This window comes from Diachasma alloeum, unplaced genomic scaffold (genome assembly GCF_001412515.2).
Source record: "Diachasma alloeum isolate Michigan unplaced genomic scaffold, Dall2.0 Dall_scaffold_00203, whole genome shotgun sequence".
NCBI lineage: Eukaryota > Metazoa > Arthropoda > Insecta > Hymenoptera > Braconidae > Diachasma > Diachasma alloeum.
Window position 1 is genome coordinate 710,904 of NW_021680368.1, and position 25,549 is coordinate 736,452.

General features: G+C 36.5%; 2 protein-coding genes across 3 annotated transcripts in view; one reads left to right on the top strand and one right to left on the bottom strand.

The window, feature by feature from the left end:
- Nucleotides 1-25,549, top strand: part of LOC107036046 (hemicentin-1) — a 276,704-nt gene that overhangs the window by 43,527 nt on the left and 207,628 nt on the right. For both annotated transcript variants that reach the window (XM_015253766.1, XM_015253767.1), the window contains exon 4: nucleotides 22,652-22,857. In XM_015253766.1, coding sequence (XP_015109252.1) covers nucleotides 22,652-22,857 — 206 coding nt within the window. The remainder of the gene's footprint in view (nucleotides 1-22,651; nucleotides 22,858-25,549) is intronic.
- On the bottom strand, nucleotides 6,158-12,048 carry LOC107036049. The gene is made up of 3 exons (XM_015253771.1): nucleotides 11,972-12,048; nucleotides 9,836-10,193; nucleotides 6,158-6,415 (listed from the first exon to the last, which is right to left on the bottom strand). Exons 1-3 carry the CDS (start codon nucleotides 12,013-12,015, stop codon nucleotides 6,248-6,250), a joined length of 570 nt encoding a protein of 189 aa, XP_015109257.1. The 5' UTR covers nucleotides 12,016-12,048; the 3' UTR covers nucleotides 6,158-6,247.

Below are 25,549 nucleotides of genomic sequence, written 5' to 3' on the forward strand. Positions count from 1 at the left end.
ATTTTTATGAAACCCACCTAACAAACAAAAGAGAATTGAATACCATTCTATGAAACATGAATAAACAAATCATAACAAATCATAAACAAATCAAATTGTCCAAATCAAGAAAATTGAGTCGGACTCAATTAGGTAAAAAATAACTTGAAGACGGTGACTGGGTCAAATTATGACCTTTGGGGGGTTCATACCAGCTGCGTCCCCCTCGCGAACCTTGTGTAATGCTAAGTGCTGGTGAAGCTCGATACTTTCAGAATAAGTGCTTCACTACACCTTGAATTTATATAAACACTTCATAATTGAAATTTAAAAAACTTCTTTTAGAAGGAAGAGCGTAGCATGGGAGGTCCCGTACATCTACACGATTATCCATGTTACTAAGTGTGATAGCTCAAAGAGGTTAAATTCATTTATATCAATCAGTTTCCGACACAATATACGTCGAAATACTTCAAGATTAACATAAAAAATGATAATTTTTACCTGTCAGTATCCCTGAAAGACTGGAGTTGCCTTGTTATCTAATTACCAAAAACTCAATTGACACATAAAAATCAATAACCCGCCGGAAATTCGGAGAGCGCACCTCAACTGGTGAATCAGCTTCTAATTATATCCAAAATGCGACCACGACACGAAAGGGAGGTCACGAAGGTAAGGTCACTGGCCATGACCAGAGCTGGAGTGTGGCGAGTATACGTCGTAGTGACACGTGCTAATCAATATCAACGCAGTCTACCAAAATTGGGAAACTATTCACCCTTGGCTGATGAAACTTCCAGGGCAGTTCTTTGACCTGGGATTTGTTCATTTTTCTCGCAAGCCATCGAATTTCACCAATATTTAGGGGCAGGGACGCGAGGCCGCGCAGTTTGTAGTTCAGTTTAGTTCCAGTTTCAGATTTTTTAATGTTGACTACACTGTAAAAAGTAACTCTAATATTCACATACTTTTATCGCACACATGTTTCCCAATTTGATTTTCATGTATCGGTACGTACAATTAAAGAAGGTGACTGAAAAATTACTATTCTGTATACAAAAAATCATGGAGACTAATTTTCGACAATAAGTCCAATATATTGAATACTTATAATTAATTATAATTATAATTATCGAGTACAGTATCTGAAAATTTTACTTTTTTAATCATGCCTAAATTTACTTGTGTAAAGAAAAAGTGCATTAGGAATGATTTCCTGATGGAAAGAATTTTGAGTAACATGTTTTACCAAAATTGGGGTACCGGGGCGTATGATTATTGAATATCAGTTAAAAATGAGAATCATGTATACAAAGAGTCATGCAGGGCATGGGGCGCGAGGCCGCGCAGTTTAAAATCCATTTTATTTCCAGCTTTACGTTTTTTTAATGTTGGGTACTTTTATGAGTTTAGCAGTTACAAGCTAGTAGAATTAGCACAGACACTCCTCTCTGAGTTGGTTAATTCGTCCAGTCCTACAGTGTGAGCTCAAAAGATTTTGAAATAAAATTCAAATATAGAGTTTTTCGCAACTTTACTAGCCATTCAGGTCTTTCATGACTTATTGTCAATAATAGAATCTGTCGTGGTTGTTCAAATATTTACACTACTCATTAGAATATCAGAACTCAATTAACATCTTAGAATTCATATAATTATTATTCATTCAAATCGATATAATTAAAATCTGTAACGAATAGTTTTAGAAACTAGGAAACGATGAAAACTGAGTAAGTGTAACCGAAAGGAGCTCGCGTAAGTTGTACTTCCATCCTTGTAATTGCAAACTTATCACCTTGCTTACAAATTTCAGGCAGATATAGAATAGAAAATCGGGAATTCAATGGTTCAAAAATTACTAAATTCCGATAATAGATTTTCAAATGGTGAACATTAGAATTTGTGAATACTTCAACCAATTACATTGCGATTGACCACCGCCATGATTGGAAACGATGACGCAGTTGTCAATTGGACTTGATATGATAGTCAATATCGCCCTTTATGTTGATAAAGTTATCGGTTCATGGCTGCAATGAACATTGCTCAAACTATCGCACATATTAGTGCTCCAACTATCCCGAATTTTTTTATTTATTGAAGCATTCAAACCCATGGGTTTACTCTGCTATAAAAAAATTTATTAACACTGTTGGTCGCGCGAAGGGCGCCGCGCCGCACCCCACGTACGAAATGCCAGTGTTGGAGAAACGGGCCAAGCCTGGCACAAGCCTGGGCTTGCCAAGCCTGGGCGCCCAGGCTTGGACCGAGGTTCGGCCATCCCTGGGGACCAGGGCTTGAGTCTCGGGAGAAGGGCAGGTAACCGAGCCTTGGTTGACAGATCTGGCCCAGCCTTGGCCGGACACTGGCATGCCGGAGCTCGATAACCAAGCCTCAGCCAGCGGTGGCCCGGAGCTTGGTCATTGGGCTCCAGCCGTTGGTGTAACTGTAAGGGTTAAGTCGTAAGGGTGAGATGATGAGAATGGAATCATAGGGGTGGAATCATAAGGGTAAAATCTGAAGAGTAAAATTGTAAGGGTCAAATCGCAATAATGGAAAGGGGCGAAAAAATCATAAGACTGACATTCTGAGGGTTGAATGGTAAGGGTGGAAACTTGAGGGTAAATATTAAGGGTAAATATTAAATTATTACGAAAATATTGTAGGTGTTGAAGTCACATGTTACTCGCTAATTATTACGAAAAGAAGAAGAATGGTCATTCAACAGTAATCCTAATTGTTATAATTATTATTGTAATTAATAATAATAATTATTATTATTCATTATTGAATTAATTTACCGATTAAACTGTAGTTGAATCACTTAATATTTCTATCAACTGAATAATAAAACATTCAAGTCGAAAAAAACCGAGATGGAATTAATATGGAAGATTTGAAGTAGAGGTTTTACGAATTGCGCGGTAGACTAGTGGTTAGGGCGTCGGATTAGTAGTCGTGAGGTCGTGGGTTCGAGCCCACGTTAGGGGGTAATATTTTAAGTTAACAAAATCGGTTTTTCAGCGATGATTGCGTTAGGGTTTGGTAGGTAGGGCACAATGAATACTAAAAATCATCCTAAAAAATGTTAATTATTTTGTTTTTGTTATTATTGATAATTGCCATGAATAGTTTGGCAGCCAGTGCGGCACCAGTCGCATGCCGGTATTGATTTTTTTTCCTCGTTGAACCTATTACGAATGCTGAGGAGTAATATTAAATTACTTGTATTTCAATCACCCATATTATCATATTCATGTAATTAAGTAATGTTTAATTGAGCCTGGCCAACGACTGGCAATCAACGCTGGGCCGAGATGGGCGCCCAGACCTGGCCCGATGTTATCATTCCAGGTTTCAACCAAGTCCGGCGCGGTCCCGGTTGAGGAACGGGTCCCGAAGTTCGGCAGGCCGGCCATCGGGCTTGGGCCAAGCTCGGCCCATTCGTTTTTTCGTACGTGGGTACCGCCCGGCATGCGTCCAATACCGCCCACCTTGCTTTGATGACTTTTTTGAGCAATGCAGACCAACCGAGGGGCTATTCAAAGGCGAATTGGGTGACACCGCGATTACGGGACTGATTACACTAATTACCATTGCCTATGTGATAACCGTGATTACCAAGAGCACAGAATGTGCTTACATGATTACAAATGATTTCTTCGATTACACTCTGTGATTACCAAACATCTGTAATCATTGAAATCACAAAAAATGGCCTCTTATTAAATATGAATTGATGGAATAATTAATTATTAGAACCCGCCAAGAAATGAGGAAGGAGGGGCGGGGATTAGAACAGAGGAATGCAGTCTTCATCACTTCATCTAAAAATTTGGGCATTTATAAGAGCTATCAGCAAAATAAATTTACAGAATATTTACCATTGATGGAGAATGAAACTTAGATAAGCAGATAATGCAGAGATAATTCAGTTGTTGGTTCTCCAGATTTTTTTTTTTAATTTAAGACGTTTCAAACCCTTTGGTTGACTTCGCCATCTACCCTCTACCTAACTTGCGACTATGGCCGACTTGCTACACTGTACCGCATTTGCTCCCGCGAGAGACGGAGGAAACCACAGAAAATCTCCGTCGGTTCAGTCGATTCCTCTATTAGGAACCTCCCGCTCGTCCAGAGCCGAAGTGAGACGGACCCCACCAGAATTCGCCCCAGGCGAGCCCCTTAACCCCCTTTACCGGAAGTTAAGGGTCCCCCCCCCAATCGGGATCCGAAGCCCAGCCACCCTTTCGAGCCCCCAACCCCTGTTTCCAGAAGTTAAAAAATCCGACCAGACTAGGATTCGAACCCACGACCTCCTAGTGGCCAAGCCGACCTAACGATTTAGCCACCGCGACCATTGGACGTCGGTAGGTTCTCCAGAATAAGAAGAAATTTTAACTCTGTTGAATCAATTTTCTACGGGCAAATGCTCTGTGCAAAATGCATTGGCTATGCAAGGTTCTGAACCATAAACACCTGGGATTCCAAGAAAAATTAATCCAGGGATCTCTGAGGCTTAACGTTGGTAGAAATGGCGCGCTCGAAAATTCAACAACAAAATTCACGGTCTCACTAGGAGCAACTACGAAAGATTACACTGATTACAAATGATGACAGTGATTACAAATGATTACCACTTGTTACCAAAACTTGATTACAAATATGGTAATCATGTGATTACAATGATTACATTGATTTCACTGGAATTACAATTGATTACATCAGCGAGTGACACCACGATTACGCCTGTGAATAGCCCCTCGAGACCAACTGTTATAATTTTTCCTATTTTCATCCTTTGTTTCCATTCTTTGGCTCCATTTTGAGAAAGATTTCACGTGAATAATAATAAATTATCCTTAATTTACCCGATGTTACAGTGGCCACCTACTATCCCAAACAATCGAGCTGTCACTTGACCGCCCTCTAGATGCAGAGTCTAGCAGCCCTATAGAAACCCTGGGCGACATTATCGACAAACTCCGTGGAAGTGCCCACAAACCGGAGGCTGTTAAAATAGCCAATAATAACTGATGAAGATATTTTTCTGCTATCGAAAAGGTCCCAATGGATGTGGAACTGTATAACGAATATATATTTCGCACTCCATTCAATTATGAGCCAACTGAAAATTTGAAAAATCTTAAATTGTGGGGTCGAAATATTTTAATATTTTGGCAGGAAATGATTCAGAGTTTTTTAACGATGTTTCCACGGGAGAAAATAGAAAATTTCTATTGAAATTTCTTGCTGTTATTAAATATTTGCATAATAAAATAAATAAATTAAATATTCTCTCAGCCAATCCTGAGAAATACTTTTTTATATTACAGTAAGAATTGCATTACTGTCTTAGAGTTCATTTTCTAGCAGTTTTCAAAATCTGTAAAAAAACTCCACGATATTGTACATATTACAATTTTTCTTATGAAAGCTGAAACTGCATCAGCGTCATAAAATTGTTCATACTCAGTATTTAACAAGCAAAAAACATACACGTATTTTCCATCGGTCAGTAAACGTCAGAATTTCACTACCGATTTGAAACTAACTCCAAATTCAGATTAAACATCCATTCGTATGATTGAAATCGTGAAACCCAAAATATTGGCGTGCAATGGTGCGTTATGTGTATCGTCAATAGAAGAACAGTTGCAAGCATTCCGTCAACGTATGCTTTGAATGACCCATTTGTTTTAGTGATATTCGTTTGAATGAAACAAAATTGCGGAAAGAATTTCCTCGCAAATAGAAAATTCGGTTAAATCGAACTATAGACACGACTTTTATCTACTTACATACTATTTGCATTTACACAGTTGCGAAATATAAAATTTCCTTCCATTCGAGTGCCTCCGCATACCCGTTTACTTCCGTCATCCATTTATGTATGACAAATTTCCGTCGGTTAAAGTGGAAAAACAAATCCCTCATTCCTAAAACCCTTTTTCCTCCACCATTCTCCCCACTCAAACATACTTTTTCTCCTACCTTTGAGCGGTAACTTGACGTGGATGTTCGTCATATCTTTGCAAATCCAGATGGGGGAAGGAGGAAATAAAAGAACATCTACAAAAGCTGAAATTGAATTCAGGTGAATTGCTTTCAGTTAAGTAAACGCGAAGCAATTATGTAAATTTATTCAAATTGTTCGCTTCAATTAATTTGAAACTATAACCTTAACATGGGAATATAATTGTCACGAGTATCTGGATGGTATTTTTTTTAGAGAGAGGGAAAGCGGGTGAGAGGGGTTTTTTCCTCAACAACCATGGTACGAGTGTACATTACCCTCCAAGAGGAGAAATGCCGTAGAGTCGGGTTCGTCGACGGGGTAGAGGTCCATAATAAATTGCAGGGTTGTGCATGGAATTTTATGATTAAATGTCAGGAAGATAGTAAATGTGGCAGGCGGGTTGATCGTAGTTTCCTGAAAAAGAGACGTGATAATTAATCGAAAGGTAATTCGTATTTCATTTTACTATTGTGTTACAAGTGCATAAAATTTCACTTTTTCGCACGCACGTGTAACACTCTATTTTTTGTAACATCTGCCGAGTTCACTTTTCGGGGGTGCAGTGGGAATAAATTGTATGATTTTTTGCATCGTGTTGAAAAATCGGGTTAGGAAAAAATGAAATTTCAGGGTTCAGTGAAAATTCAGTGAAATTCCAGAATTTTAGGCAGCCTAAAGACCAGAATTCCTTAATTTATCTGAATTTTGAATCTAATATGAATATTCAGTGCCAAATTACATTGAATTTTCAGTGAAATCTGAAATTTCATGATTTTTTCCCCTAAATCGCATTCAGTGTTACTGTCCTGAAAATTCAATTCAATGAAATTTCATGGACAATTGACTACTAATTTTCAGGACAGTCATGAAAAAAACTAGGAACAAACTAAACCAACTCTGGTGGGGTTTTCAGTCGTGAAAACTAGGAATTCATGAAAATTCAATTCAATGAAATTTCATGGACAATTGACTACTAATTTCCAGGACAGTCACACTGAATGCGATTTAGGAGAAAAAATCATGAAATTTCAGGTTTCACAGAAAATTAAGTGAAATTCCAGAATTTTAGGCAGCCTAAAGACGAGAATTCCTCTATTTATTTAAATTTCCAATCTAATATGAATATTCAGTGCCAAATTACATTGCATTTTCAGTGAAATTTGAAATTCCATGATTTTTTCCTCCTAAATCGCATTCAGTGTCACTGTCCTGAAAATTCAAGAATATATTTACCGGAATTTTCTGGTTTTCTATTCATTTTCAGGGAAAAATGGAACTGAAGTTAGCAGTTTTCTTTGATTTTTCTACGGAATTTTCAATGACGAAATTTCTTGAAATTTCAGTGGTAATTAAATTCGATAAAAATTTCGAAAAAGTGTAACGGAGAATTCTGACAACATTTTTTAACGCTGTTCGACACTCATGAGAAATTGTTGTTTGACCCTTCGGAGCACTCCCGCCGGTCAGTATAGTATATTCCGATAGGAGTGCGTAATAGTATATTGTGTCATTAGGACCGTAGACGGAGGTTTGCGATGAGTGCTGCTAACTCACACGAATCGCAAACCGACGTCACGGTCCGTATGACATATACTATTTTTTGTCATGAAGGCCCGCTGAAGGTGAGGGGGAGGAAAAGGGGAGGGGGCGCAGAAGCGGGGTCCAGGGGCCGTAGGCCCCGGTGGGGGGGGCGTTGGGGGGGGGGGGGGAGCCCCCCCCCACTGTAGAAAAACGAAATGACAAGTGAAGAGAAAATATTGAAGAAAAAGAGATGCAAAATCCTAAATTGAGATTCGAAAGAACGAATGCAAAAGTTGTAATTCACGGAGTCTGTCAAAAACATTCAAAAAACATCTAGATGAGAATGGAAATCTTCCTCCTCCTGAAATGGAAATTGCAACAAATTGAAAGAATAAAAAGAAGGATTAATCATTTTTCTAAATTTATTCTCATGAGAAAATCAACGTGTGAACATCTACAGTTTACAACTTTTCTTTTTCATCGTTCCTCTTCTTCTCACAACATACTCAAATTTTTCATCACATTTTAATAGAAATATATATATAATCTATTCAAAATAGATATATAACGAGAAAGTGAATATAATCTCTTTATTAAACTAATATTTTGACAATATAACCCTCAAGTTACGACTGACTCCCTAGCAACGGAATAACAACTCCTGATGTCATCGGCAATGACGGTGGCGCATCGTATTAGTGGTGAACGATCCGCCGAGTTTTCAAGCAAGTGACAGCGATAACCGCACACTTCATGTTGTATTCCTACGAAGGTTTTGTGGGTTGCCCATCTAGAAACTGTATGTTTTTATTGTCCTAGGGCTGCTAACTCGAGTTAACCATACCTGTGCTTCGTTTAACAGACCTGGTCTGTTAAACGCCATTTAGCTTCCCTCAAGACAGCTATAGTAGGCGCTACCTAACGGGCCTGAATGACGAAAAAAACTTTTTCGACCTGTGGGAGGTGTGCAGCGTTCGCTAAAGGCAGAGGCTACCCTCCCCAGGTACTCTTTTCAAATTGAAATCAGAGTTGCCAAATCCGAATGTGATAACAGTGATTTCAGGCTGCCTGACCTCAGAAACACTGAGCCTGATCAGTCAACCCTAACTACAGACGGATCCATTTTCAAACCGACTTTAGGTGGCCTGAGCAAAATTTCCACCCGGGTAATTGCTCTCAAATACGAAATAAAAAAATTTAATTATTTGACCCTCATTTAGCAACCGGAAAGCTTCTGCTGACAGTAACTGGGACATTGACGGTATTCAATTTATGAAAAATTAAACTCCTCAATGATGCCGGTACACAGTCAGAAATTTTTTGAAATTTCGTGGAAAATATAATAGTAATTCTTATAAGAGTGACATTGAATCGGATGTAGGGGAAAAACGGTTATGGAATTTCTAGCTTTAGGTAGAATTCAAGAAAATTCACGAGTTTTAAGTAGGAGTGAGATGGAAATTTCACAACTTGATTGAATTTTCAGAAACACAACATGGATATTCAGAAACAAAATGACAAATTTTCAATTTTTCCCTGAATTTCCCTGATTTTTCTGAATTTTCATAGAATAATTGACCTGAAAAATCAAGTATATTATTGATTTTTAGATCATTTGAACAGAAAATCAGTGGAATATTTGATATTTCAATGACAAGATTTCCTGAAATTTCGGTGGCCCTTGAACATCATAAAAATTTCAGGAATTTGACAGGGGTAGTTCAGACGAAAATTTTTAAAAGTGTAACTGGACCTTGTTGTCAAACTTTGTATTTTTATATTTCAAACAATTCTACATCATCTCCAACCAAAATTTGAAAAGGTGAAAATGCTTTCACTGGGAAACAATAATTGGCCGTGGATGCGAATAGAACGGATGTTTATTTGGCATGAGGATCAGTTAAAGCCACTTTAAAACTGGCCGCCGGGCCAAACGAACCTCCCCTTCTTTGTATATTTACACAACATCTCGCCCTCAAGTTTTAGGGAACTCTTTCTACTGCGAATGAGACTCTTCACCCCACTCATAATGACTCGCATGTATCAAAACACTCTAGCGTTCTCTCTAATGAAATTTGTAAGTAACACCGTGTACTGAAAATTTAAACTTTTTAATTTAGAAAATTTTCATTCTAGTTAAATTAGAATAAACGAGACGCAGTGGGAGTTCCCTCGAGTTCCGCCCGAATTTTCTCCTGCGAAATTTTCCACTCACATGCGCAAACAACATGAAACTAGAGAATGGAGTGAGTTTTCGTCAATTTTCACTTTGATAAAACACCAGTTCATTGATACCCAATATTCATACGATACCGATTTGATGGGGCATCCCAGGTTCGTCATTTCTCGAATATAAATTTCCATGATATTGCGATCCCAGCTGTTGTATGAGTAACGTTCTGTGCACAGGCTTGGTAAATCGAAGAATTTCGATGCAATCTCCTCGCCCTCTACCGTTTGAACTATGTAAAAGACCTCCATGTCTGCCGATCTGGTGATATCCTTCAACCAAGTTACGGTGATATCCACACCAGTGGGATCTCCGTCCACTCGAACGTAATCATTGAATTTCATACTCAGATATTTTCTCTTCATATCGATACCGTAGTAATACACTTCTGATGGTGTAGCGGTTCCAAGTTCAATTTTGATATTGAGAAGGAGAGGATAACTGGAAAAAAAATGATGGGAATCAATCATCGAACCGAAAGTAACTATTGATTTTTCACCGTAAAACTATATTTGACCACAAGATGGAAATGAAAATGAAACATTACAGACAGGGGTTGAATGGATCGTTTTTGATTGTCAATAACTTGATATTTGTAGAGTGCGCGGAGAAAAAAAAGTGAAGGAGGTGCCCACCTCCTTCCCCCCACCGTGAGAATTAGGGTTTTTCACTTGCTTTTGCCTATACCATAGTTATTAGTTTAGACTGGTTAGCGGGGAAATATAGACATTAATAAACTCTGAAAGCAGAGAATGATTGCAAATTGTTTGGTAATCAATGGTACATGGATATCACAGGCCATCGATTAAATTTGAATATACGTAATTAATAATTTTTTTTTATATATTTTCTTTTTGGAACTCTCCACCAACTATGTCCCCGTCGTGAGTCCTGGGTCACGTCAAGAGTTGCTGAGGAGTGAATTCTTTATCAGCAACTATTGGTTCCTTTAAGAACTTGGTTACCTCATCGATAAATTAATTCTTCAAAATGAAGGTATATCCATATGAAATTAATTTTATAGTCGTAAGAAGGTACGGCGGAGTTGACGAAGGAATACCTTATATCCATTGAAATTTAGTTTAAAAAAATGATGGATATAATTAGAAAGGACCACAACAATAGTGCACTCATGACCCCACGACTTATACGTTTTGCATCAAAGTAGTACATAGTAGTTTTGATGATATTCGAATTCTAACGTTATACTAATTATTTTAAAGATGGTTTTAAATACTAGATGTCGAACAAATGAATTGACCCGGCAAACTATGTTTTACCATAGTTATTCCTCCCCCAAAACCCTGTTTTCACCAAGCCCATACTCTTGAAGGTACATATGAATAAAAACCGGAGGGCTGAATCCATGTAAATTAGCCGCAAACTAACAATGTACACTCAGCTGCCTTCAGAGAATTTTTGTTCATTATTTTCTCGCTATTCGAGACGTTTTTTCTAGACTAGATTAGTCCGCGCGCTCTGCGCGCGTATGTCCTACTCCGTGAGGCGTAATGTACGTCAATTTTTATGAATAGTGTTGTATTAGATTTCTGAAGTTAATATCAAGTTTTCCGAAAAAAAAGGTTCAGGAATGTATTATATTTTTTTATGTATATAATAATATATACTACATTCAGTGTAACGTTTTTTAAGCCAATCTGTTCGGCGTATTGTGTCATTAGATTTTTTATAAATGGTGATAGCATACATTGAAGATATCACAATAATACAATATATAATAGAATACTATATTGTTATAAAATATAAAGTACATAATTAAAAGAATTAAATAATAAACTGATAATAATAATAACATACATTAAATATACGATATTGTGCTATATTACATATACCATTATATATGCATAATGTATTATAATATAGTATAGTATAGAATATAACATAATATACTGTTATTATAATATGTTTAATGTATACTATCATCATTTATAAAAATTCTAATGACACAATATGCCGAATAGATTTGCTTCAAAAAACGTTACACTGGATTTTTTATTTTTTATTAAAGCAGTTCAATCTTCAAAATTCAAGTTATGTTTATCCTACTTTAACCATTGTCCCGCGTGCTATTTAACATTGACAACTAATTAATGAACTCCACAATTAGTTTCCGCGAGAAAACACATTAACCAAACACTGCGAATCAATGCAACGAATTTCCCCCGAACAATTCCCGGTATAAAAATATCCCCACTTACAAAATAATCCACAAAAAGAAATATAAAACATGAGAACTACGCATCACTGAAACGAAAGTACTTGACCCGCTTGCACAGAAAGCGTATGAGCGCTTGTCGAGCAGTTTAACCGGCTTATCAGAGTTTCAAGGAGGGATTACACAAACGATAAAATGTACTTGCTTAGTCCTCGTCACTCAACACGCATGAAAAATGCAGGCAATCCATTAATAACATAATATCCATTCTCATTATAATCCTTATCGCATAACATAACATGACACGGTAGAATTTCACGTATGGTGCTTCAGGAACAGAGGAAAATAGAACCGTAATACTGGAATTTCTCTGCCATCACTTCCTTCACTCCCCCCGCCCCCCACCCCCTCGCCTCCAACGGGTCTTCTCGACTTTTTGAAGCATTGGATAGTGAAGTTGTTAACTCGTCTCAGTTGCTCGACGTCACGGTTCTCCATTTGTCCTTGTCCCCTTACGGCGTTTTCGCTTGCACTCCTCGATCTCACCGTCTGTCGGCAAGGTTTATGCCAAGCTCGAGCCCATCGTAACCTGAGCCAACCTCACTCGCATAATAAACGAGAAGCACACCAGACTCAACGGTATATCCGTATGCTTTCGACCTCTAATCTAACCTAACATCCTCGCAACGTGCATAATAAATCTTGTTCATCTTGTATTAGGTTTCATGAGTTTGAGGGTTTTTGTAGTTTTTTTATTCATTTTTTGCTTTCGAATGGCAGCTTTGGAATCCTCCAAATTTAACTTTTTGATTTTTTGTATTATATCGACCCAGGATGATTTAAAAAGTCCGAAAATGCCATTTTGAGACCTCGTCCGTGGGTGTTTTTTTCAAATCTAGGTATTGTTGAGCACTATCAATTGCCATTAATTCAAATTTCATTCATCCATTAGTTTTTTAATTTTTCAATTTTTTCGGAAGTCGGTTGTCTCACGATAACTAAAAAAATCAAGTGGGAAATTGTTCTTGTATGGAATATAGTATAGTTATTTTTGCTAATAAATTAGCAATATGCTTCCGAATTGTTATTTTACACATCATTTCCTTATTCAGTGGATAGTCATGTGTGTAAAGGTTCAGACTGGAAGGGTTGTGGTCAAACCCAACCTCCGACAATTATTTCGCATTTTTTCAAATTCTATATCTGTTCACATCATTTCCTTCTATCATGTATAATTGATTGTCACTAGAATAGTATATTACGCAACAAGTGCGGGAAGCAAGCTGCGCCGCCCTCGTGCGTAACCGCTTGCTGCTCGCCCGAGTTGCGTATACTATTTTATACCATAAGTGCGTGCGCGGCGAAAAGGGGGGGGAAGGGGGTCCAGGGGGGTGAAGCCCCCGCGGGGTGCAGGGGTGAAGCCCCTGCTGGGGGGGGGGTTGGGAGGGCCTCGTCCCCCCCCCCACTGAAAAACAAAAAAAAATCAAAATCAAGATCAAAAATAAAAAAAAGTTCAGACTTGGAAATTGTTTAAAATCAAATTTCTCAATTTAATTGGGTGAGGAAAATTTGAAAAATGAATAAAAAAATGAAATTCGAAGGGATATATTCAACGACTAGATGAAAATTTATTTTCACATATAACATTTTCTACATGAAAAATACTTTAAACTTTGGTTACAAATATAAAAAAATATAAAGAATGTCGAATCTCCATCAAATAAATCTCCCGAGAGATCAATCTCCTCGTCACTGTCGGGTATGATGTGGTTGTCCATTTAATTTCACTGCTTTTATATTGAATAAATGAATAAATTTAACGACAGAATATTGAGAGGGTTATGTGGATACCAACAAGTGAGGTAGTGGGCGATGTTATGAGTCGATGCGCGAGTCGATGCGCAATGGATGTGCGGAATCCAACGATGATATTGCAACGACCATTTGCGCATCGATCTGCGCATCGACCCGTGCATTTGCGCATGCCCATGGGTTACGCACGGGATTATACACAGATGTGTAGGGTTCCACACTACAGTGTGAAACCCGGCACTTTTTGTGCGTCGACACTCAACTGAAACCTACTTGAACGAATTTGAAACATCACATTTTCAGAAACCATCAGAAAGTTCATGTTTCTCCAACACTGGCATTTCGTACGTGGGGTATGCCACCTTATTCTTCTTTTTTGTGCCGATGTAGTTACAAGTCAAGAGCCAAATTTTTCAATATATAATATCAAGTAAAAGGAAAATAGATCGTAGAGGCAAGGAAAACGACCTAAGAAAAGGGATTGAGCGAAGAATTCGATCGGGGGAATGCGATTTAGTCACGATTTTTCCCCCCTAAATCGCATTCAGTGCCATTGTCCTGAAAATTAGTAGTCAACTGTCCATGAAATTTCATTTTTTTTTCTAACAATGTGGACGCAATCTGTTCAATTTCTTTTTTTCAAAAATTCTTTTTAAAAATACTCTTGGTCTATTGTACAAACTCGGAAGGGGATTTCCCCCAGAAAAAAATCACCATATTTGGATATTCTTAATTTATAAATGGAAGAGATTTCAATCATTTAATTGCTTCCCAACTAATTGATTGAAAAGGATCATCTGGCTTGAAAACGTATATTTCCAACAAACTTCACCTCCTTCAATCTTTTAATTTTTTTAGGGGGAAAAAATCGTGACTAAATCGCATTCAGTGTCACTGTCCTGAAAATTAGTAGTCAATTGTCCATGAAATTTCATTTTTTTCTAAATGAATGTTTGATAAATGTGAAATGAATGTTTTTTTTTAATGATGAAAAAAACACCCCAGGATTTTCAGGGCTTTGAATCAAGCAATTTTTCCCCGAAAATAAATGGTAAACCAGAAAATTCCGGTAAATATATTCTGGAATTTTCGGAATAGTGACACTGAATGCGATTTAGGGGGAAAAAATCATGACTAGCACTCAGTGTCACTGAATGCGATTAAGGGGGAAAAATCGCATTCAGTGTCACTCTTCTGAAAATTCCAGAATATATTTACCGGAATTTTCTGGTTTACCATTTACTTTCGGGGAAAAATTGCTTGAATCAGAGCCCTGAAAATCCTGGGCTGTTTTTTTCATCATTTAAAGGGGTGAAAGAACGAAAATTTTCATGAGATTTACAGTCCATCCATATTTCTCAGGAATGGCTGAGAGTTTTATATTCCCTTTTTTTATTATGAAAATATTTGATAAAAACATGTAATTTCAACAGAAATTTTCAATTTTCTACTGTGGCAACATCGTTAGAAAAAATCAAAGTCATTTCCTACCGAATTATTAAAATATTTCAACCCCAGAATTTAAGGTTTTTCAAAATTCCAGTTGGTCCATAATTGAATGAAATGCGAAATAATTTGCATTATACATTTCCTCATCTATTGCGACTTTTTCGATAGCAGAAAAATATCTTCATGAGTTATTATTGGCTATTTCATCAGCCTCCGCGTTTGTGGGTAATTCCGCTCAAGATTTCTATAGAGCTACTAGACTCTGCAGCTAGAGGGCGGTCGAGTGATAGCTCGAATATTTGGGGTAGTTGGTGGTCACTGGAACATCGGGTAAATTCTGAATAATTTATTATTATTCACGTGAAATCTTTCTCAAAATGGAGCCCAAGAATGGAAACGAAGGATGAAAATAGGAAAAATTATAACAGTTGGTATGCATTGCTAAAAAAAGTCATCAAAACAAGGTGGGCGGTATTGGACGCATGCCGAGCGGTACAGTAGGACTCCTGTAATTTCGACCCGGCTATTTTCGACGGGCGGAGTCACTGCACCCACTCTCATGCTTTCAGTCCCCACTCCTCCCGTTTACGGAATGGTCCCATCATCTCCCGGGCGCATAGCCCTATGCTCCCGAGTGTTTCCCTAACCTCAATCATTAGGAAAAATGTACTTTGGGGTTATGTACTCACTGTTGCCCGACGGCCGAAGACAGAAAGCAACATAATGCGTCTGTCTGACCTCCCCACTACGCGGGATTGGCTAATGAGAGGCCGGCCGACTATTTTCGACTTTTCGGAATTCGTTCCCGCGTTGGGTCGAAATTATAGGAATCCTACTGTATTACCCTCAAAGTTCGATTCCATCGATCACTGGTCGATAGCAATTGAATTACATAATTAAATATGTTTAATGTTAATAAAAAAATCTGTCCGCTTTACATCTTCGACTGAACACCTCGAAGAACCCATTGTAATCGTTATTATGACTCCTTGTAGAATGTGAGGCTGGAAAAAAAGACATTTCCCTTAGGTGGGCGGTATATAGACCAGCTCTCCTGATAGTAGAGATATCAGATTGAGTAAGAGACAGTGTGGGAAAAGTAATGGTTGTGGAGAAAATCAGGTAAGTGGTATTAGCCGCTGAGCGGCGTAGGCATCGCCTCCCCGAGTTAACAATGAAAAATCCAAAAAAGTATAGGGGTGGCAAGATTCTCGGTAAAAGCAAAATCTTGCTTGAAAAAAAGTTGCTAACTTGAACGAAGCACTTGGATATCCTTAAATTCGTATCTTCACCCAAATCTAGTTGTTACTCCGAAGGTACCTTGAATTGAAAAGAAATATCGCTGGAGTATGCGAGGATTTGTATTTTCCCCAGAGCACTGAATATTTCATGATAACAGATATCCCATGTTGGTGGATGTTATACACACAACCTCACTCCTTCATTTCTCAAAATGAAAAGCGCACTGACACCCGAGTGCGGTGCACATGGTACCAACTGATCGCACTGATGCGGATTATTTATAATACATGACAAACGTGCAATGATATGTAACGGGATATTGCAAAGTACGTGACATAGATCAGTAAACACTTCGATAGTAAATCATGCGTATTAGCTGTGGAGGTCTAGAATTATTAAAATTCATGGATGAATGGGCGCTGGGATTTATACAAATTTTGTCTTGAAACTAAACAGAGGGAATTTCAATTGATTAAAGATTCCATTCTAGTCATTTTGAGAATGTGCGGGAATTATTCTCTTTGATTTTGAATGCATGCATACTGCGGTGGAATCCTATTGTTTTCTAGATCCCAATAGCGAATGCTGATGATGGAGTCAAACGATAGTATTGTACATGTATGATACCGCATAATAATATGTAGAATTAAATTGAAAATGAACGGAATTTGTGCAATTAAAAGCATTATTTCGTAGGATATTACAGACTTTTATTCAAACAAAATTCTACACTGTTAGAAAAAAAATTAAATTTCATGGACAGTTGTCTACTAATTTTCAGGACAGTGATATACAGAATGCAATTTAGGGAAAAAAAATGATGAAATTTCAGTTTTCACTGAAAATTCAGTAAAATTGCAGAATTTTAAGCAGCGTAAAGATGAGAGTTCATTAATTTATTTGAATTTCCGATCTAATATGAATATTGTGCCAAATTACGTAGAATTTTCAGTGAAATCTGAAATTTCATTATTTTTCCCCCTAAATTAATCGCATTCAGTGTCACTATCCTGAAAATTCGAGAATATATTTACCGGAATTTTTTGGTTTTCTATTTATTTTCAGGGCAAAAAGAAACTAAAATTTACAGTCCTCTTTGATTTTCTGACGAAATTCTGAATATTCAATGCCGAAATTCCTTGAAATTTTTTGCCTTGAAAATTAGTAGTCAACTGTCCATGAAATTTCATTTTTTTTAACAATGTAGACGCAATCTGTTCAATTTCATTTTTTCAAAAATTCTTTTCAAAAATACTCTTGGTCTATTCTACAAACTCGAAAGGAGATTTCCCCCAGAAAAAATCACCTTATTTGGATATCCTTAATTTATAAAATTATTTAATTGCTTCCCAACTAATTGATTGAAAAGGATTACCTGACTTGAAAACGTATATTTCCAGCAAACTTCACCTCCTTCAATCTTTTTATTTTTTTCCAGACATATTTAACGAGGAAAATCGCTTCATAGAGTTTCTATGAAAATGCTCATGAAGAATAAACAATTTTCTAAAATGGATCCAAGAAAAATTTAATAACTCGCTGGTTAACCACAGCCACTTCACTTTTTAATCTATTCGGTAATGCAATTTCACCCTGGGCCAACGGTAATTTTTTCCTCAAGAGTTCAGTCCTCAACAATATACACTGGGATATGTACACTGGTTCATCTTTCCGGTTACTTTCATTTCACTTATATTTCATCCCTATTTTTTCCTCTCATTTCTCCCATTTTTCTCTCATTTTTTTTATTTTTTTCTCAATTTTTTCATTCTTTTTTCATTTCAAACCATTGCAGTGGCAAGCACTGCATCCACAGACGTCCCCGAACCCGTCTCGGGGAAACGAAAGTTAGCCAACGACAAATTATATTTTCCCACTGCGACGGTTGGCCAGGATGGGTTTTGCTGCTTTCTGCCATCACCACAAACTAACCACCTTCTTTCTTTTCTACTCTTGTACCTGTCCAGAGGGATGGGCAAAGGGGATGGGCAGAGTGGAGAGAGAGAATTGCACCCACATTTCCACAATTACAATAGCTTAATTTTATGCGCAAAGTTAAGCTCCTTTTAAGAATCCCAAGAGTGGTTACCCCGTCTTCTTATCATTTTCTTTCGTTACCATTTAAAGAATTTCCGCATGGATATCTCTAAACCACCACCACCCCCCTTACACTTTTCATTATAACATCTGTCACGAGGGTTTACAGAAAAGTGGAACTCTTTTCATTCCGATTTCTTTTGTTGAGGGATTTCTTTATGGAAAACATCGTTGATGCTAGTAATTATTTTTAATTTTTATTTAAAATGAGTTGGCATTTTTCTTTTGCGAATAATAGTACGAGATTTGCTGAGGTCGAGGGGACATGACGTGTGGAAGGAAGCGTAGTCTTCGTGAGTCGCAAGGACGGGCGTTGGTGCGAGTATGAGTTTCAGGGTATTTCAGACGTGGTGTGCGGTAAAAGCGATTATCCTAAAACATCTCGCTGGGCTCTCTGACGCCCCAGTAGTAAAACTCCGCGGAGGTCAGCCGCGTAAAGGGATTTCGTCCGCTCATTATGCATCACACGTGGGATGTTAATGTTTTAATGTATTTTAAGTTTTTTCTATATACTTCTGTGTGGAAGAGGTGGAATCGGGGCGTTTTTTTTATTCCGTGGCTTTCGGTGGAGATAAGCTGCAGCAGCATGAGAGATGAAGGGTATTTTTATGTATGTATGTAGGAGATGGAGTTATTGAACCATATACTTTTACATAACTCCCTTGGGGACGAATATATGTCGGAAAATTCGTCCAACTTGCGGAATGAAAGTACATGAATTTTTGACGAGTCGATTTTTTTTCATGTGGGCAGAGTTTTAGTGGTTCTTAGGTGAACTAAAATATATTTATTTTAAGGATATGCAAGTATTTTTTACAGTTTGTACTTTGACCTTTACACTATAGTTCCATTTGCAATCATGAAATTTGTCAATTACATTGCGTGAGAAAAATTCGAAAAAAATTATGAATATTCAGCGTCATTCAAATAACATTTACACAGAGTTATTACCGTTTTAATGATTCGTTGTTTATAAATAAATTATTAAAATTGGTAAAACTTCCGGATACCTTATTTTTTTAAGTGTGAAATGGATGTCTGGTGAAATTCTGTTTATGAATAAATAAGTTACACGGTTAAAAATTTTCGTCTAAATTGATCATGCCAAATTCCAGAAATTTTTACTATGCTCAAGTCCCACTGAAAATTCAGAAAATCTTGTCATTGAAAAATCAAATATTCCATTGATTTTCTGTTTACATGATCTGAAAATGAATAAAAGATTTGATTTTTCAGTTCAATTATTCTGTGAAAATTCATAAAAATCAAGGAAATTCAGAAAAAATTGAAAATTCATGTGATTTAGTTTCTGAATATTCATGTTCCACTAAATCAATTCAATTAAGTTGTGAAATTTCTATCTCATTTCCATTGAAAACTCATGAATTTCCGTGAATTCTCCTTAAAACTTGAAATTTCAAAAAATTTCTAACAGTGTACGACTTCGAACAAATGATTTTTATGATGGAAAATTTATTGTTTACGAATTATTTATAGAAAATGCTCGTAATTTTAAAAAATGGCAATTTTTCAATCATTTTATTAATCTTCTCCCAAAAGTAAACTTTCTAATTTTTTTTTTCAAATTTTTAAGATGTTTTCTAACTATCTCTACTATAAACGTAAAAAGCATTTCACTGGAAAAACAATAGCCAAAGTACTTGGATATCCTTAAACTGGAATAATTAAACATTGATATGATATTAAGAATTTATTTTTTGTTTTTTTTTTATTTTACGGCCTCCGAGTCCCTTTTCGGGTCCCATTCGGCACTCTATCCAACCCTATGCATGCGGCTGTGGATTCTACACTGTACCGCATTCGCATTCCTACAGAACATAGAAGTAGCATGGGGAAACCACAGAAAATCCATGACGGTACAGGTAGTTCCTCTATTAGCAACCTCCCGCTCGCCGGGCCTTCCGTTGAAAAATTCGGTTCCACGGGGAATCGAACTCACAACCTTTGGCACACTAGACTTGCGTCTAATCCACTCAGCCACCGACGTCGGTATATTAAGAATTTATAACCATAAATAGCTTAATTTCAGACAAGGCAAAATCATTTTTTGAGAAACGACAATGTTCTCAATTGTCATGAAACTATTTCTTTATATAAATTCTCAAATTTTACTTCGTCGAGATTTTAGTCCAGAAGTTTCATTAATTTTGAATTTACAGGTTGTATACCTTCATGTAGTCAATTGTAAGATCAATTTAATCAAATTTCATGAGAGAATTGTTGTCAAGAGACCGATAACACAAAGTAAAGTTAAGCGAACAGAGATAATTAAATTTTCTAGGATTCAATACACAATAAAAATCACAGCACCAGTGATGAAAAACTCTCCCAAGCAATTCAAGCCAATCTCGAGAAACAAAAATACCATAATCAACAAATTTATGAATTTCGGTTATGATTTATCTGCGGTCATTAGAGTCTGAAGAATATTTTGATAAATCGAATCAGATGTAGATTTTAAAAATAATATTAAATGAAAATTGTATGTTGCGAATGATGGAGAATACCCCAAAAATTGAAATTATCCACAGGAATAATTGTAATGAAATCAAAAAACGAAATGTCCGTCATTTCACGATGTATTTCATCAGGTTCTGTTAAGTTATTTCTCAATAGCTTTTCAAATATATAATTAACAAATATTTAACCATGGATAGAAAATAGTTATCGAAAATTTATACAGTTCTTTTATCAGTTCATCAAAATATCACAATCTCCCTCATCAGACCAATACGAGATTATTCACAAAATAAATTCATTCAAAAGTTACTCTCACATGAGATTGTCATTTTTCATATTCATAAATGTACCTTCATTTTTCAAAAGAATATTCCACAAATATCATTAATCACTCGGCAAATTATCAACAAGAATACCAAAATATTACCTCACAGGATTTATCGAAATGTCTGGAGATTATTAACATACCAAAAATTCATAAAAATAATATCACATTCTCATATAATCCATATACAAAAATTATTACAGATAAAATTGTACAAAGAAAGAAATCTCATACATCGCAAAAAATAGTGTCCCCAAAAATAATCGGAGTCGTCACTCCTTTCTAACCATCAAAGAAACCACGTGGATTATAAGAATATAAATTGGAGGTTAGATTATATTATAATTCAAAATAAGACTCAATCTCGAAATAATTTGATCGATAGACTTCAAAATTCTCAGTAAAAATTGAAAATTTTTATTCAAGTCAAAAAATGCACTTGTGCATGTGGCCAAGATCGGGTATACTCTTAGAGAATATGAAGTACTTATCTGATCGGCGCCTATCCGAAAAATGAGACCGAGTCAACGTCGCAATTCACCTCATGCCTTATTCTCACAAATCGAATTATCCAATCAAATTATAGTTCTTGGGGAAAGTAAGATGCTCTGATTTTATATTTGGATGGAACCCCCAGATGGCATTTTTCTCATTTCTGTTGGATACTTTTAAATTCAAACCTTACAGAAAATTTTAATTCACTACACAATCTTATAACTCGGATTGTTCTTAGATTAAAGTTCTCATTCTAAGAATCGAAAAGTTCTGAAATTCGGAGTGCAGATTCCTTCAAAGCAAAGAAGGAAATTCCTTCATTAAAGTCAACTGTTGGAAACAAATTGAAAGTTTCTCGACAGTTGACAAATTTTCAAAAGAGTGACATTGCATTCAATTTGGAAGAAACCAATTACGAGATTTAAAAATTAATTAAAAACTCAATAGAATTACAAATTTTTTAGCAATAACAAAATGAAATTTCCCCTAATTTTCAATCAACATATGAATATTCAGTTCCACATTATAATGAATTGTTAATTAATTGAAAATTTAAGGATATATTTACCCGAGCTTTACTTATTTTTCTTCATTTTCATGAGATAATTAAACTGAAATTTAGCGTTCCCATAGTTTACACGAGACACCTCGCTCTCTTGCTTCTGAATCTCCGATATGACCAGTCAGTTAATTATTTCTCTTATCTCGTAATTTAAAGCTTTGAGCAATTGTATTAATCATTAATTGGAATAATGTCCCGTCTTGTTTAAGATTACTACAAAGATAAAATTATATATTGTTGCTTGGAAATAATTTTTGCAGTTACGATGCGAGGAATCGTCAATCGGGAAAGGCTCGACTCTGGAGTGAGCCGAGATTCTGGGGAAGTCGGGCGACATTTCAGGTTGGACCACCGGCGCAACTCCTCATTCAGGATGTCAGGCCAGGTGACGAGGGCGTGTACAGGTGTCGAGTCGATTTCAAAAACTCACCGACCCGGAACTTCAAGGTCAACCTGACAATAATATGTGAGTAAATGAAACAGTGATTTGAGGTCATGAATACAAATGATATTCTGTGGCTCGAGTGGTCGCAGATGTCCGTCTGATGGGGTTGGTCAGCTCACCGAAGTGATTTGATACTAGAGTTGCGACGTTGCCAAAGTTTTCGGTGCCATTTCTCGTACCTCCATCACGTTTTGGCAGCGTCGCCAGAAGAATGATGAATGCAGCTGAAATATCAGAGAATTTTCGTACATTCAAATATGTTTTTAATATCGTTAATCAAATGTCGTTGGGAATTTATAGGAGGGAATGAATTCAACCATAGAATATTCATAACTTTGCGAATACCTCGATGCCAGATACCTCATTTTTACCTAAATTTCTCAAAGATTTTTTTCATCTGGTAAATTTTATAAATGAAGCGTCTCGGATATTCATGAAAGAAAAGTGTTTCACCATTTTCCTAAACATCTCAAGAATGAACATATTTACGAAAAATTATAAAGAGACTGTTTTCGTAGCTCCGAAAATTTCCCATGAAAAAATCTATCCAAAATATCTCTAAAATCTTCTCGTGTTAGGGATATTTGCAGATAAAAAGTAAATGAAACGAAATGGAGCAACACATAACATGTTCACTATTTTGTAAATAGGGTGTAAACCGAGCAGTGTTTGAACGAAGCAGCTCAAAGCCAGTTGTGACGTGTATTAAAATATACAGGATGTTATCTGGTTCTTTGCAGACGAAAACTGTAATGAAATTTTTGACAGTGGCACTTTGTTAAGGAGTTATTCGTCAACAAAGCAAAAATCCATCGCAAATCGTCCTCTTTTTGAAAAATGATATTTCTTCTCCCACTTCGGCTGGGCATTTCATGCACAGTGATGTAAAAAAAAATGTTCTTCTATCATTGTGCCCCGGTGAGACAACCCGCCATGAATTTGTTCTGGTACAGAAGGGATTTTTCCTGAATAATTAATTTTTTTACTTCGAAAATACTAAATTCTCTATTCCTGGGGAATTGACCATTCTAAATTTCCTTACAGGGAGAGAAATTCAGTAAAAATTATAGAACAATTCACGTAATTCGCACTGGGGAATCATTTTGCGGCAATTTTTATAGGAATGGAAGAGAAGAAATCTGAAATGTTCAGTGAATTTTCGTGTTCATCACTGAACAAAGTAGAAATTGTCACGTAATTTTTCCCGAAGATATAAAATCTTACAGAAACTTTTCAACTTATTATATTATGCTTCAAAATAAAAAATTCTTGAACGTTCAACAATTTTTATGAAGCTGGTTAGTTATTTCTACATTCCGTTCCGTAAATTTTTTCCATCAGTGGGGAAAAATTACGGAACGACTTGTTGTTCCCACAGTCGTGAGTCGTTAGACGGGTGGTTAATTTTTACGGAACAAATCATAGAATTTATGTGGCGATTTGTACAATTTCAGTTCCAACTCACACTTTTTATTGAATTTTACTTCGCTCGCGGATTATCCTGATAGAAATAAAAATTACCGTGCCGGTAGAGTAAAAATTACTATACCGGTAGAGTAAAATTTACCAACCGTTCTAGAATTTTCGTTGTTATCTACATAAAAATTACTGGACTGGAAGGGTAAAATTTATTATGCGTCAGGATAAAATTTCTCTTACGTAGAATAAAATTTGATTATCATATATTGATTTTTACTAAATTTCGGGATAGAAATGAAGAACTGATGATTCATGATACACTTTTATAGAATGGTAGGGTAATTTTTCTCAAAAATTTCTCTCCGTGTAGTCATAACAATACAGAACAATGCTAATGCAGAACAATGGTTTATTTAAATTAAATAAATTATATTTGAATCAACGAAATCGTCTATTTAATTCTAATAGAGGATTTTTTTTATTTAAATATAATTTATTTATTTCAAATAAACCATTTTTCTGGGTGTGCAGTTGAAATTTTTTTCCAACAAAGATTTTTATTACGGTTGAAACATACCCTCTGGCAATATTTTATTACCGTCGATATTTTCCCGAGTTTCAGAAATTTCAATCAGCGCTTGCCGATACTAAAATCCTCACTAATCCCTCCACTCAAAACAGTTATTACATTTGAGTCGGTTTACGATTACAAACATAAAAGCCCGGAAGAACGGCCTTTATGATTATTGCCCTCAGCGGTCCTTAACGACTCAGTTTTCCTAGTCCTCATTGATTTTCAAGGATTAGCAAATTCCCGTACCATCATTCCAGATATCCACACGGACTCAATTTACTTGCAACGTACCGAACCGATAAGAACGCGTCATTTCCATCATCTGAAAACTTGGAACCCCGAAATTAGTTTGCAATAATCTCTCTTCATGGTCTGCGTCTAGAAATTATGACAAATCTAGTATAGCAATCATTCGCATTATTCTTCATTTCAATAAATAGGGGGTCCTTCTGGTCCGTATTCCAGCAGGTTCCACCAGGCCATTTGAAACTTCTTACGACGAGACATTTATCTCGAGTATAAAAATGCAACGTGGTATTCTTTTGTTTATCCATGAAAATTGTATATTTCGTAACGAGTGCAAAAAAGTGGTTAGGCGGTGTATGAGGTGAATTTGAGAGTGAATTTCTGTGGTTCCTGGTAGCTTAGTCGGTAAGAGTGCCCGGCGCGTATCTGGGAGACCCGGGTTCGATTCCCGGCTGGGTGAAGCGGAAATTTTTT